This window comes from Channa argus, chromosome 1 (genome assembly GCF_033026475.1).
Source record: "Channa argus isolate prfri chromosome 1, Channa argus male v1.0, whole genome shotgun sequence".
NCBI lineage: Eukaryota > Metazoa > Chordata > Actinopteri > Anabantiformes > Channidae > Channa > Channa argus.
In genome coordinates, this window is record NC_090197.1 from 8,951,954 (window position 1) to 8,967,891 (window position 15,938).

At 37.2% G+C, this 15,938-nt stretch overlaps 1 protein-coding gene across 1 annotated transcript in view; it reads right to left on the bottom strand.

Annotated features, from left to right (window-relative positions):
* The window catches only part of pkhd1l1.1 (PKHD1 like 1, tandem duplicate 1), a 47,424-nt gene extending 32,527 nt beyond the window's left edge, over nt 1–14,897 (bottom strand). Inside the window, exons 1-23 of the mRNA XM_067482409.1 lie at nt 14,756–14,897; nt 9,158–9,235; nt 8,627–8,765; nt 8,438–8,546; nt 8,273–8,330; nt 8,090–8,183; nt 7,851–7,904; nt 7,613–7,686; nt 7,484–7,526; nt 6,501–6,571; nt 6,282–6,392; nt 5,304–5,396; nt 4,452–4,717; nt 3,583–3,674; nt 3,347–3,506; nt 2,732–2,867; nt 2,352–2,495; nt 2,019–2,173; nt 1,496–1,606; nt 1,042–1,191; nt 793–917; nt 513–676; nt 164–333 (exon numbers count right to left, since the gene is read on the bottom strand). Of these exons, the coding sequence (XP_067338510.1) occupies nt 164–333; nt 513–676; nt 793–917; nt 1,042–1,191; nt 1,496–1,606; nt 2,019–2,173; nt 2,352–2,495; nt 2,732–2,867; nt 3,347–3,506; nt 3,583–3,674; nt 4,452–4,717; nt 5,304–5,396; nt 6,282–6,392; nt 6,501–6,571; nt 7,484–7,526; nt 7,613–7,686; nt 7,851–7,904; nt 8,090–8,183; nt 8,273–8,330; nt 8,438–8,546; nt 8,627–8,765; nt 9,158–9,235; nt 14,756–14,897 (2,739 nt within the window). The remainder of the gene's footprint in view (nt 1–163; nt 334–512; nt 677–792; nt 918–1,041; nt 1,192–1,495; nt 1,607–2,018; nt 2,174–2,351; nt 2,496–2,731; nt 2,868–3,346; nt 3,507–3,582; nt 3,675–4,451; nt 4,718–5,303; nt 5,397–6,281; nt 6,393–6,500; nt 6,572–7,483; nt 7,527–7,612; nt 7,687–7,850; nt 7,905–8,089; nt 8,184–8,272; nt 8,331–8,437; nt 8,547–8,626; nt 8,766–9,157; nt 9,236–14,755) is intronic.
* Between the last annotated feature and the right edge of the window lie 1,041 nt (nt 14,898–15,938).

Consider the following 15,938-nt stretch of genomic DNA (forward strand, 5'->3'; position numbering starts at 1 on the left):
CCCAGTTCCAAAGAACAAGTGTTAACAATCACCAAAAAAACAGGTTTGACTAAAATATCAGAATTGAGCATCAAGGTTTAACCTAAAAATTAGGCGTCAATAGCAATGTTCATTTAACGTTTTAATCACTGTGCATTGATAACTACACAAAATAGCTGGTTACCTGCAGGAAGCCAACTTCGATAAGTGGGAACCCAAAGCTACATTCTGGTGGCGTTGGTTGAATATTGTAGCTGATCTGTGAAACGCTTGATGTGTCTTTGCTAACAGCAATTACACTGAAGGAAAGAACAGAGCCCTCGAACAGTGGGGGCTTCCTTTTGAGGGGAACAGCTGTGAGAAACACGGAAACAGTCACAGAAAACCTCTGGTAATAGTGAACAACGTCTACTCAGGTCTACTCTTACACATCAATATTATATTTAACACAAAGAAATACATATTCACATATTGTTGTTATTTTGTTACATCAAAATGTGGCCATATTAGACCAAAAGTCTCAGTCTATATACCATTTTCATCATTTGTGGTTGGTCTCCTTCCAATGTAAACGGCATCCACATAGAAATCTGCAGCAGATTCATCTTGATAGAGATAAAACTCCAACAGAGTGAATTTACGGCCAAAGTATTGTGTCTGCAGAGAACTCAGCAGGTCCATGCATTTGTAACTCCACCTGCAAAGAAACAAACATACAAATGCTGCACAAACAGTATTTATATTTTGCAGAGAACCAGTGATATGTGCCTAGTGTTTGGTTATATCTGAGAAATTAAAATTGTTGTTACTCACCCTTGGTCCTTATTAAACATGGTGCTGAATTCTGCAATCAGTGTCTGGTTTTGTCCCTGGCTGTCGATGTAAGTAAACTTCATCCCAACTTGATCCTTCAACAATCCCTTGTACGCAAAACAAAGCTACAGGAAAAATAGAATGAAAAACATTTTAATTGTTTTCAATAGCAGCAATATGTCATTACAGATTTAGAATATATAATCTGTTCCAACCAAATCACAGTGAATAAAGCAGTTGTGTATTTACACTGGGGTACACTTCCAGTGGAATTTGTCCATATGTGACGCCAGACTCTCTGATGTAGCCATCTTTGAAGAGAACGTACGCATTCTTCAGCGACCACAGCCCACAGAAACCCAAGTTTTTCACAGGAGTCCCTTTATCAGCACTATTAAACTAATGAGAAAACAGTGAAATAAATTCAAAATGAGCTAATATTTTCCATAAAACGGTAAAATGTCTCAGTGTCAGCATCTGATGTCTTGTTTATGTTCTATAGGTAATAAAATATGGTTTAATGAAATTTGCAAATCATTGCTTTCTTTTATTATTTACATTTTACACATCCTCCCAACTTTTTGGGAAAGGGGGCTGTAAATCACACGCAAAGTAAAGGCTTTCTGAAATGTGACAGCAACTTAGGAAATTCTTTCTGTTTAAAAATATTTTATGGAAAACATCAGTTTTTGTTCCCACTGACCTGAGAGTTGTCACCTTCAAAGTCTTTAAAGTATTTCACATTGGTACCTTCAGAGGACAGGATCTCAGCTGGACACTCGGCTTTCAACATGTCCTGCAGAGCTGACTGCACCTGTTCAATCACACGATGTGGCTGTGAGTATTATTTCTCGAACTTCTACTCTGTACACGTTTTCTTCAAATTGAGAACCTTTTTTTTAAAAAAAAAAAAAGTCTTCATGTCAAGGCATTTGTTTACAAAAGTGTAAAATTTGCAGGAAGTAAAAAAAAACTAAAATCAAAAATCATAAAGCCTATAAAAACAATATGCTAATCAAACTGAGAGCAATGAGGATTGTGGATATCTTTAAGGCTTTTTGGGCATTTTTGCTATTCTTAGGTAGATACTAGTGGAGAGCAGACAAGAAACAGAGGCGAGAAGGAGCATGACATGCAACAAATTCAAACCAGTGACACTCAGCCTTGAGGATATCTGAGCAATACCAGAACCAGCCGCAGGAGCTGTGAATTTAAAAAAAACACACCTCAGCTGCAGGAGCGTTGAAGGCAATGGGCCTTGTTGGGATTCCCCCCCAGATCAGAGTGAAGGTATTCAAAGTGCTTCTACCCTTGGTAACCTCAGCAACAGTGATGTTGGTGTCAAAGTCAAAAACCTCAGCAAGTAGAGGTTTGAAATCACCTGCAATCAAAACAGTCTCATTAGTTATTTCAGTTTTCTATGTACTGTAAAAAAAAATCTTAATACAACGTGTGAGAATTTGAGAATAAAGCCGAGTTGAAGTCATTCTGGTTACCACCTAAATAAAACACTGACCCACTTCCTAAGCTCCTTCCCTTTTTCTTCAGTCAAATCTTACCTCTGTCAGAATTGAATGTCACAGTGTAATAAGATCCTGGATTTTCATCTTGTTTGGTGACCTTCACTGTGTCGGGTTTGATGGTCCAAAGATTGTTCAAAGCTGCTTCCACCATCTCTGCCGAGGCACTGAGTGGGAGTGGTCCTAAATGTGAAAAAGACAACATGACAGAAGACTTCAGGGCAATTAAGATGCAACAAACACACAGGCCTGTGTACTCGTCTAGATTACACTAACACCAGCCGATGTAAGGATTTCGATGTAAGTACAAGATACAAATGCACCGAGTAGTTTAGGTATTTTGAAATCAATTATTAATTGATTCTGATGATAATAATGATAATAATGATGATAATAATATTAATTATAAAGCACATTACCAGTCTTTGCAGCTTCGTAGCCCAAGGTAAAGTAGGTGCTGTCACAAAACTGGACATCACAGCTGCTGTTGATAATTACATTCTGGACCTCTTTGACTGCAGTGACATTTGTGGGCCATTGGCTAAAGGTAATCACCTGGGTCACAGTAATGAGTGAGGTACATAAGACAGAAAGGGGTGGACAAATAAGTCAGGAGTTATAAAACAATAGGGGATTGTAGAATCAATTCTTGGATATCATTTAATTATCAACTATGGCTGTCTGACCTTTTGCTATAACCCTCAGCCCTAAACTACTGACTGCAGCATTTGTCTCCCATACAACACTGAGATCTTAACTAATTGGATTTTTTTAGCAAGTGACACATCGAGTTTATGGTAGAACAGAGCCAAGTTAACGTTAGCTGTTTCCACCTGTTTCCACCCTTTATGCTAAGCTAAGCGAAGCTAAAGTATCATTGTTCGCGTTCTCGGTCTCACCATCTAACACTTAACTGCAATAAAGCGCATAATTCCCGAAATGACTCTCAACTAGCTGGTCGAATCAGACAATCTGTCATGTGCTGCAGTAAACCAAATAAAGTTCCATGTGAGCAACACTTTAGTCGTACATACCTGCTCCTCATTAAACACATCACTTTGGGCCGTGATCATTTGAACTTCGTTCACAGCATCGTCTGTCTGGCCTTTAGTGAAGGAACTCTCCGCATTGAATAAGCCAATGTTAACACCAGACTCGCTGGTATATTCTTGCATTAAAATTTCTATGTAGTAGCTGCAGGGGAAAAAAATGTATTAGTTTGTTTACAGGTCTGATGAATTATTGTTATATTTGCTGCTCCCATACTTACGGTTTATCTTTCTCTAGAACCACGACTGCAGACATTTGGGAGTCCAGTTGTTTGTAACCTGAAATACTGTATGACTGGTACGCCACTTTTACCTGAAGTAGAACATGTAAAACAACTGTTACAGGGGTAAAATAAAAGAAGGGTTTAGTGTATCACAAAATACATAATTTCATTTTTTCCTTCTGCTGCGAAAAAAAGCTGAGAATATCTTTGATTTTCCAATGCATTTCACTCCACAACAATTTAGTTTCACAATGTCAACACCAAGTTTCTATAACAGCAGAGATCTTTGGATGTTATTTTTTAATCCTTTGGGGGGAGGCAATGTGTTTTCTGGTTGTCTGTCTGTCCACACTATTTTTATGAATGCAAAATCTCTTCTCAAATTTGGCACAAATATCCATTTAGTTATATATTATTTAGGATGAACGGATTAGATTTGGTGGCCACAGTCATTATGATCGTCTGTGCATCCCCTGTATCTCAGTAACGCCTGGAGGGAATTCAATCACATCTTGCACAAAATATTTGCTTGGACTCATGGATGAACTGATTAGAGTATGAGCCTAGGTACAAATGCATGTAAACCGCAAACTGACATTTTCTTAGAGGCATATACAGTGTGGGGCAGAAATTCTAGTTATTATAACAGAATGTTTCTTTACATCTGTTTTGCAGATGAAAGTTTGTTTACAGCACAATTGACAATACATGTTATCATTTGAAAAGGTTTAGTTTCACTGGTGTGTAGTTAATTTGACCTACTTTTTAGTCAAGCCTACTTGCACTTTTACTTGAGTATTGAGTTTTTGCACCTCCTCTGCATGAGTTAAGATCAGCATGTGCTTGAATTAAACATGGTATCAAACCTTATGTTCTGGGCGGCTGGAGTTGCTGAGGTAGAGCTCACATCGATCATCACACCACAGGTACAATTTGTAGTTGCCGCTGGCTGGAGGGATGAAGAAGCCTCTGTATCGTGAGGTGAACCAATTAATTTCATTGGGAAACATATGGGGCATGGAGTCGACCCACTGTGACCAGTATCCAGTTGTGTTCTCATTGTATCTCCAAATATCAGTCAAGTAATTTGGCATTGTGTTGTTCCACACTTCCACCGTCAAGCCTCTGCCACCTGGTGGAGATAAAGTCACTAATGAGACACTTAAATGGTGGTGTATCAAAATAAGGGCTGAAGTGATCATTCCAATCTACAAATCATATCAATACTTTTGGTATTTTTGTGGGCTAAAATCTCTCAGACTCCCAAACGATTGCTGTGTTTACTGACATATATGCAAGATAATAGAACATGTTGGATTTTAGACTTCAGGAGAAATCATTGGACATCAGAAGACGTCAAGATAAATTCTGGGAAATTCTTTGGTTTTGGGAATTTTTCACAGGTTAATGTGAAGCTTAATGAGTACTTCAAACTTTTTAGTTACTTTTGGTTATATTGGTTTCAAACATCCAAGTTTGAAAAAAATAGAAACTATAAACCAGTGACTTTGACATGTGCTGTTGTCACAGTCACTGTGTAACATAACTTGTTATCTTGTTACAGAATCAAACTTCAATCAAAGACAAGATCAGTATCTTCAGATCTTTGTGGACGGATTATTTAACCTGCTCCACTGGTTTATTTATTCATAGATGTCCATGCGTTCTTCTGAAAATCACACAGTACAAAATAAAGCAGAACAAAGAGTTGTTCTCACCATAGTAGACTCCATTGATGTTGTTCATCTGGTGCTCAGGAGTCCTGCATATAATTCTGTTGTCGGACACGCTCAGGATTTCACAGGGCTGACCTGAAGAAAATCAGCTGTTAGTGACAGAAAACTACTCAAATGTATTTAAGTACAGTTTCGAGGTTACTGTGATTACGGAACTTTATTCACATTTAATGCTTTTTTATGCTTTTACTCTACTATATTTGACTGACAGCTGTCATGTTGTACATTGTAGATTACAATTTTGCACACAAAATAAGTGATGATAAAAAACATGAGTTGACATTAGCAGCATCTTGACTTTACAACACATAACATGCTGTTTGTACATGGTACATCTGTGATTACTAATACAACAATACTACCTTGTTAATGTGACATTTCCCCGAATGCAATAACTAAACTTTATCTTCTTACATATTTAATTGATTTAGAAAGTAGACTTTGTGAGCTTTGTGGTCTGATAAAGTGGAACGTGACTCTTATTTTTAAGAATTAAAATTTTTATGAAATCTCTTAAAAACCTTAGTCTGGATGTTTTCAAATTTTGCAACGTTTTTGTAAGTATGTAAAAAATAAACTATAATTTAATATCAAAGGGCATCGATTCAGGCAAAGTGACTGACCTACTGTAACTCAGAGTTACATGACACATGAAACCTCAGAGAAACATAATAGTGCATGAAATGTTTGTCATGTTGTGTTGCGCGTCTCTAAGCTTTCAGAAGTTACTATCGTTCAGTTATCGTTTTCCTTTGTTTTAAAGTTTGCACACACACACACAGTGTTGAGTTACAAAGGATTATCACTATGTGAGAGTTTTGGCACAAGTAGAGTTTCTTCCTGTTCATTTAATCGTGCTCAACATTATGAACTGTGTGAAAACAATATCACCAACTTGTCACGATACTGGAAAGTGGCTAGAGCTGCAGAGAGTTTGTTAACATTGATGGTGATAGTTACCTCCAACAAGAACACGAGCTGGGCTATCGGTTTGGTCAAAGAAGCGGCCTTGGATGGTCAACAGGGTTCCACCCATGATACTACCCCGTGATGGAAAGACTCCTGTCACCTCTGTAAAAAAATTTTAATCATTATAATGGGAATAAATACTACATTTAATGGAATTACTTCTTAAAAACACACATTTATCGTAAAGCACTGTCCTACAGTGTATTGTACCTGCATAAGACTGGAACATGGAGAGCTTCCCCAAAGCTGAAACCCTGTACAGCTGCTTGTCTGGTAAACTCCTGAAGATTTAATGTAAATAATTAATATTATTATAACTTTAAATACTATAATATTATCACTGAGTAAAATCAGTAGGAAGCTGTCTCTTCAGCATCTGTGTTTAGTTATACGTGCATGCATTTGTCTGTTTATCTGTTCACATTTTCTGTCACTTGTGGCAGGAAGGATCCAAATGCAGCATTAATAATTATAGGCCAACTACAGCAACATGTCGATGTGGGAAGGAGCTGCTTAAACATACAGGTTTAAATAGTGACAAAGCAAATCAGGAAGCTGGTTACAGAGTTGACTTTGTTCCTGCTGCCATCACTCCCATCAAACTCAAGTGATCTAGATAACTGCAGATTGATCCGCCTGATAGCTCAACTCAAAAGCACCTGTCATTTAAAGTAAGTCTCGTTGCCTCTCGTTGAATCAAACCTGGCTATGTACTGTGTGTGCGCTATGTAATGCAGGCTATAAAATGCGTGACTGTCCCACCAGTTTGACTCCAGAGTCCTATGTGTCGTTAAGGTTAGAAAAATAGGTTTTAAGTTGTTCTCTGGTAAACCAAACCCCAATATTTCTCTTAGTTTTACCAAATATTAAATGCCTAAACATAACCAAAAAAAGAATTATTTATTCTGTAATTAGATAAACTGTGTGTTTTTTATCAGTTAATTTGGTATAAAAGAAATGTGTATTTTTATAGATGGTAAAGTATCAATGTATTGGGTATTTGCCAGTTATCTTAATTGTCACCATGGTAAACATGACCAAGTTGCAATATATTTCTCACAAACATGTATTTGTGTTTGTGGTTTAAATGCAATTTCATCAATTTGCAAGAGACAGTGTTGGGAAAATGATAAGATTACAGTTAGCACAAAGAAGCTGTATGTTATCAAACATATGATGTAGGTTACTTTTACCTTCCATACTCAGAATCCAGAATGTAGCTGAAGTTTTGATGCCCTGTTGGAAACAAAACAATATTTTATGGAGCAGGTTAAAGAGAGAAACTGAAAGAGAAGCTGTAGCCATAAACCAAAGCAGCTTACCAACATATGTTCCTGTCATTTTGCAGCTCATGTATCCCCAATCAGACGATGCATAATATAGTTGTAGGTTATACCTTGAGAAAGATTTGAAAGACTTTAAATATTTTACAAAAAAAAATAGTTTTTATAACCTAGTAGCACTCAGAAAATAGTTTTTAGCTCAACTTGAAACAAAACACATCTGAACTTACTATTTTTATTACTTAATTTGTAAGGTGTTTTTCTACACACTACTTACAGTTCATCTGACTGTGGTTTCAGCAGCACACAAGGCATCCCTCCCATGTAGGCTCTGCAGTAAACAAGATTGTATTGATTGCAAAAACACATGATTTCAACTTAAATGTAAACAGTGAAATTTTCTTTCTTCTAGTCTCCACAACATAATGTATATTTTTAATGACATAAGTAAATGCGATCGATTAGTTCAACAGTTTTCAATGCAAGCAAAAAACTGTGTTTTACTTTAATTCTTACCTCAGAAATCTGACATTACGACCATTTGAGCTGAAGGCTGTGCTGCTTCCATACACGTCAGTGAAGATTTGTCCGTGCATTGTCACCAAGGTCCCTGCAGTGATTTCGAAGTGGGTTTATTTCCAAAGCTCAAACTAAACAAGTCTGTGAATTCATGACATACGGCCGAAGCAAAGACATTACCTGGGGGAGCACTGACTGGGCTCAAAGAGTAAATTGTTGGGGTGCGATACCAGACAGTCTGAGGAGAAATTAAAAAATAATAATTAAAAACCCAAATCTAAATTTGGCTGCAGGGAGGAACTGATTAATAAGTTAAGTGTAGTATCAGCTACTGTACAAACTTACATAGAAGATGCAGGAGTATGACCTGTACGCCCCATAACATATATTACTGTCAGGAATGGGAACACCGTCCACGGTGACATGGACGGCATAGACATCTGATGGCATTGGTCTGTAATGCATAAATCAATCGTAGTAGAAATGACAAACGCATGCATGAAGGCACTAAGATACCCTTGGCATGAAGGCTACCTGGTGTAACACAGGATCTGGTTGCTCTGTGTTGCGCTTCTATCCACATCGCATGGGACTGACAGGGTATCGGACACCAGGGTTACATGGTTGCCAAACGTGTCGTCAGTTGGATTCAGCTGGAACTGCTGAGAAAAACCTGAAATCACACAACAAAATTACAACTGTTAATGCAATGAATGCAAACAATTTTTCCGATTTATAACAAGTCTTCTAATGACTCAGAAAACAGGCGAGCAGGCAGGACGTGTTGCAATGAAAATCATTTAGTGGTCCATCTTAAAATTAATATGAAGACGCACAAACTTTGTATTAGTACTGTACTTGTAGTACAATTTAGTAAAATTATCAACTGGTACTACTAAAACAACCACTTTTGCACAGTGTCCTGGTGTCCTAAAAAGTCTCAATCGTTATTTATACATCTTTATGTTTTACTTTAATTTAGCTATTAAATTCAGCATAAACCATGTCTAAAAACTAAAATATTAAAACTATGGCATGTCCAGTAATGAGGTTTGAATCTCTTACCACTTCCTGAAATGGTGAGTTGTGTTGCTCCATTGGTGCTTCCCATATGTGGGGATATTTCAGTAACAAGCTGAGCACCTGAAAATACACAGAAAACAGGAGATGTGTCTCCCTGAGAGCTGGGCCAGCTGGTGATTTGTTAGGAGATTGGAGGAGGTTTATGTGACTTTAAAAGGCTCACAATTATGACACCCAAACATTTCCAACGGATCAGGAATTATAAACTGCAATAAAAAAAAAATAAAAAATTGTTCACTTACTGCAACAGCACCAAAGTGGAAAGAGGATGGCAAACAGCTTCAATGCAGACTCCATCCTGCAGCATTCCCAGATTTCCCAGCTGTCTCACTGGCAGGCTGCTGTTGAGGTCAGGCTGTAGAAACATTATGAACCATTTACCGCAAAACTAATAATAATCTACCATTTTAGATGGCTAAGATTTAAAACAACTTAATCTTAAAAGGCAGAACATATCTAAAGACATGTTGACCCCATTTATATTATTAAATAGGAGTTGGTAACGTTAGAAATTGAACACAGCCTACCTGTTGGCAATTACAAAAAATCTGTTGACTGTATCAGGTGTGCAAAGGACAAACAAAGATGCTGTCTTTAAGCTGGAACATGAACATAAAGCTCTTTATAATGCTGCATTGTTACGCCTCTCACCTGGATCTGGGAGGAGACTGTGGAGCGCGACATGCTCACGTAACCACCATCACAGTCTAAATCTATTGTAATAACACATCTGCAGAGTCAAACTGGATCAAAAGGACAATGAGAAAGAGTTTCATGTATGATAATCTCTCACAATCCCTATAGAACTAATATGATGTTGTGAAGAATGGGCAGCACATTTCTTCATAGGAGAGATCATCACTTCTGGCTGGATGGTTTATTCATCACACAACCAGTATTACAGTCATGATAAATTACCTACCTGCAGTTTACATGCATGTCTGTCCAGATGTATTTTCTAATCAGTTCAACCAAAAGTCCAAGTAGATGTTTGTGCCAGACGTGATGACATTCTTTCCAGAAGTTCCCATGATCTTGTGCTGAAGAAAATAGGACAGACTCAAGGTGATGATGACATTGTCCTTTGACCACGACTCCACTTGCATAATTAAAAACATAATTCCTGAGGCTGCCACTGGTGTGGGGCATAAAAAACAAATAGTGGTTAATATATTCAGTATGGATTTAAACTCTTATTGCACCATTTCGTCCATACCCTTTATCTGTAAAGTGTACATGTGATTTGTGGACATGCATGTAATGTTAAAAGGTGCTTGTCATTTGGGCTCTATAATCTTTTGTACTGTATACAGGTGCTAACCTGCAGTATACGGTGCCTTAGACACAATTACTATACAGTAATCTTACTGTTAGGACAACATTCACTGTATATCAGCAACAAATGTCCCCATACTCTAGAGATGTATGTGATTCGAGGTGCCATAACTTCAAACCTCCCACAAAGACAATAAGGAAAAAAATGTCTATGGCCACTGTTGAAGCCCTGACAGATTTATAGTCACATACAAGAACTGCAAAGTCATCCATCAACTTTTATACAGCTAATAATGATTTTCTTGGACATAATGAACATTACAGGCTCCCAGACGTGGTAACGTGGCTACAGCTGTAGCTTCTATACTGCAATACACAGTATTTATAGAAGAAATTGACTTGTTTGATGTATAGTCAGGCAGGATCTTTGTTCATAATTTAAAAAACAGAAAGTAATGCAGGAGACAATTTGCACATAACTGAGGGAAATATATATTGTGAAGAAAATGTTGCACTTTTAGCAGCCTCAAGTGGTAGAGAGAGAGAACTGATCTGGGAGTTTCACAGTTCAAGCTGTTAGAATTTTCTTCTGCTTTTCATTCCATAACTGAGTAAATTTAAAACTGATTTGATTTATTTTTTAATAAAGCTTTAAATGGTGTATTATTCTCTATTCTTTATATTAATATACAAACATCACAAATTAGTCTTTTTGTTCACTTAATATGCTACCATGCATTATAGTACACAAAATGTATAGTACACATTATAATTCACAGTTTTTTATGTCTTTTATGTGCTGACTCTATATTATTATATATATAAAGTCTAAATGTTTTTCAAATTATTTTCATTTCATTTGTTAAAAGAACCTATAACAAGAGTATTAGGGGCGACAGATAGAAAAAATGTGCCATCTTTTCTTCTATACAGTTTAAGTTTCTTATGGTTTTAGGTACAAGTAGGAAAAATAAATATCATTAATGAAAACAGCATTGTGGATTGAAATCCTCTCTGCGTTTTGGCATTCAGAGCTGGATCCCTTCTGGTTTGTTTGCAAAACCAGGTATTGACAGTTATCATACAGGGATCTACTGTACTGTATTGTACTAATTGAAGAGACACAGCCCACACAGTCTCACACTGCCCACACACCAAACTAACCACAAGTGTTATGTGATTAATAGAAAATAACTAACTTCTTTAGCTCTGAAATCATAATAAACCAAACAACAGTAAATTGTATTGTCCGGCAAGTTCAGAAAGTGATGCAAGATGTGTGAACATGAGTTCATTTGGTACAAGCTTACTGAAAGTCATGCAGTACAAGAAATCCTAAGGTTATAGTGTCTATTTTGGTTGGTTTCAAAAAAAAGGTCTGAGTTATATTGAAAAATAATAAAATTCAGAAGCTGTTAAAACATACCAATAACATCTTTCAGTAAAATGCAGTCCAGTACAACACGGCAAATGACTACTTCCAAACTGACAGTGCAGCAGTACTCTGCTAGAAAACAGTAGCAGTTACAGTAAAAACACACATGCATGTTTACAGCCTGAAGTGTCATTAATTAAAGTCAGTCTCTCTCACTGTATCACTTTTCCCAATTTTACACAAACATCATTCTCCATCATAAGGTAGCTCAGTTGGTAAAGCCAGTTGTCCACAGACCACAGGGTGAGTGGTTCGATCCCTGGCCCAAGCTATAAGTCAAAGTGTCCCTGGGCAAGACGCTGAACCCCTAACAGCCCATCCCCCTCCCAAGCTGTGCAGTGTTGGTCCTTATACACACAAAAATGCCTTCATTATCATACTAACACAGGCTACAGTAAAAGGCTGAAGTACGGAACATAATTTTGGGAGAAGCAGTAAATGGAGCTGAAAATGGTCAAATTGAGCTGAGAAGAAAAGACAAGTGTTCTGAAAGATATATTGGAAATATCGAGCGCATTAGAGTTATTTAAAGGTGCGTAAAGGTTATGAACCAGACCCATAGACTGAGGCTGGCGAGAAATTCTTTGACTTAAGACTAGGACCACGAAGTAAGGTTCTCAAAATAATGTAACATTTGCAGACAACAACGAGGCACCTGAGGAACTAGTTTACATGTCATTGTTAATAATTGCATATTACAGAGACAGCTGAAAGACTATGCATTCTCCTCTGAACAATCACTTCTGTGGGCTACCAAGAAACAGGTAGGTGTCCAACATAGAAACTGCTGAGAAACTTATCTAACATGAGATAAGAGGAATATCCATAAGGGGGAAATTACCAGAGACAATAGGAAAGTCCTTGACAACAAGTAAGAGCAACAAAGTTACCACTTGAACACAGCTCAACAAAAGGGTCACTAAGTGAATCCAGGGTGAATTTGATTTGGCTTCAGCTAATAGAATGTCTAACAGCCATTTATATCAATAACATTGGACTCTTTACATTACAGTTGTTTCTAACATTACATGTCTAACTTTGACAAGATGACTGCCTTTAAATTATATGGGACATCTTCAGATTGCTCCATTCTTACTTAATAATTTGGTAAGGCTGTGTTTGGCATCACTAATTATTAGAACTTTTACAATATTTTTGAAAACAACTTGTAGTCCAGCACTGCCGGTGTCCTTCAGATAGACCCGTAAATCATAGTTGTAAAAGCACAATTCAAACGCTGGCTGTCTCCTGGTAGATGTGTAAAAACAGGTCGGGATTTTAATTTACAGCAGTGTTGAAACACCAAGTTGGAGTCCACAGCAGTCTACCCTGGTGAATAAGAAGCCCCCTTTTGGTCTTCTCAAGTAAAAGAAAGTAAAAGTATTCATCAATATATTTAAAGTACCAACACTAAAAGTACTCATTATTATAGAATGTCCCATTTCAGAACAGCTGCAACTTATTGGATTATAATTGTTCATGCGTTAAGGAGTAAAAATCACTGTCATATGTCATTTTTTCATTAACCAAGAATAAATACAGAATATTATAGTATTACAGGCTTAACAATAATTATTAAAGAGCCCTTTTAATCTGTTTAAACAAATTTTCATTTCTATTTTATGTCTATTGTTGGATTTTAATTTTATACTTAGCTATAAAGATTGTCAGCTAAGACTGAAGTCTTTGATACACGAAGTACTACTTTAGTTGTAATTATTTATGTTGGAGAAAGATTATATTGTTTTTCAAATTGTACAAATGTACAGTAAGGTGTTTTGATGGTCTGCTAGAATTTGGGTTACACAAAGTTTTGTTACTCAAAAAGCAACTTGAATATTCCATTGTTCTACCTATTTTTAGTAAATTGTTAAATTAATTGAACAATAAAAGGAACAAAAATCTATATTAGTTGTTGAATTGAAAAATAATTGATAGGTTAATTGACCAAAAAGTAATTTGGTTAGGTGCAGCCCTAAAATACAACCGCCCTGGATTCGTATCCCTCTTTATGGAGGTTTTATTAATGTAACTACATAAATGCAGTAATTTTATTCATGCTGCCCAGATGTATTTCATCTACAACTCATCTACTCAATGTTTATTGTGGCTCATCAGCTCTTAATACAAAGAACTACATGCATATAGCACGGGGGAAATCATGCCACTGCAATTGTTAGTCTGTATTCTGATGTGAGTGATAAATGCTGTGACTTTATAACTATAAGATTATGGTACTACCTTGTTTTCTTTTTACAGGTGCATTGGATGAGGCTCTGGAGGCCAGATTGGCCAATGTTCCGCTATCATCGCATTCCCTCTTCAGCCGATTCTGTGCTTCTGATGATCAGATAAGGTTTTACACCAAAATCCCATCAGAAGAGGTTTTCAGGATCTTTTGGGAGTCTGTTGCTCCATCCGCCTCTCTGCTGGTGTACTGGACTAAAGCACAGAAGATGGGTGATGAAGCTTGCCTCGATCCCAGCCCACCTCGCAGCATGCCATTAATCGATGAGTTTTTATTGTATTGTATGTGTGTTGCTGTGGGCATGAAGGACCAGGTCATTGCATGTTCAATGTGAGCATTACAACAGTCAGCAGACTGACTATAACCTGGCCCAACTACCTTTTCATCGTCCTTGCCTCCCTTCCCATCTGGACAAGCAGGGAAAAGGTAAAATCCTCTATGCCTCTGAAACTCAGAAAACACTGTCCTAATGTCAGGGTTATACTGGACTGCACAAAGATTACTATTGAAACAGCTTCATCCATGAAACTACAATCCAAGACATTCTCAAACGGTAAGAATAGGACAACTCTGAAAGGACTTATCGGCGTAGCTCCCTGTGGTTCGATTACCTTCATCTCACCTCTGTACACTGGCAGCATATCTGACAGAGAGCTGACGCGGATTAGTGGTGTTCTTTCCTTGCTGGAACCAGGTGATGACATCATGGCTGACAAGGGCTTCCTCATCCAGGACCACCTTGATGACGTTGGGGCAAGACTCATCTTTCGTCATTCAAACACGGAGTTGAGCTCACAAAAGAGGAGACTGATCAGCAAGAGGCCATTGTTCTCCTCGGAGTCCCAGTGGAGAGAGTCATGGCCAGAGTGAAGTCATTCCACATCTGGGACTCCCCTCTTCCACTCACTCTAATTGGAACGGTCAATCAAATTTGGCACAATTGCTGTGTCCGGGCTAATTATCAGGCACCACTTTGTGTTGAAGGATGACTAGAACTAGTTAATGGACGCCACAAAGCTTTGGTGCCAACTGAAAATGTTGTGCATATACATAAACACATGTAATAGAAAAACTAGAAAAAATGAATGCAAATTTCTGGTTTTATTTAACTTTATGTTAGTTAAATCAGGTTTTTGGTGGTGGTATACATATATATTTTGAATTGGTTCTCTCCGTGAATCTGTACATGAATTAAACTTAACAAGACCTCAATATTTGGGAATTTTGCAGAAACCTTTTTAGGAGGAACATGTGGAACAAATATGGATTAAATAAAAATGATAAACAACATGAAAAATGCCATACTTAAATTTTAGAGCACATACTCAGTTCTTCAACTTGAGTAAAGAATTTAAAGTATTTTTAGATGATTGTGCTATAATTATGTATCTAATCCCATGTGCAAAAACGTTTTATTGCAATGCAATTAAATTTTTTTTCACTGAGCATCTCTTCATAAATGTATTTTGTACCGTAGTTTCACAGATGAGTAAAACACCTATTAACTCTACTAGACATCTCTGTCTTCATTAAATTTTGCAACTTTCTGTTCTGTCATGTTGTCATGCTGTCATGTTGCTGCTCTAAATGAGGCAGTGTCACAGGGGACAGACTGTCTAATGCTAGTAATGCAGACCTGGATCAGATATGTTTCAGACTGCTTAGATACACAAAAGTGGCCTTTTTTGTGTAAATGGACCAAATGTGTTAACCTTGATATTCAATGCAGATACGGAAAAAATGATTTTAAATTGTTTAAAAACTGTTTGGCCCATGTCTGTTTGGAGCTTGTTATGTATTGTCTG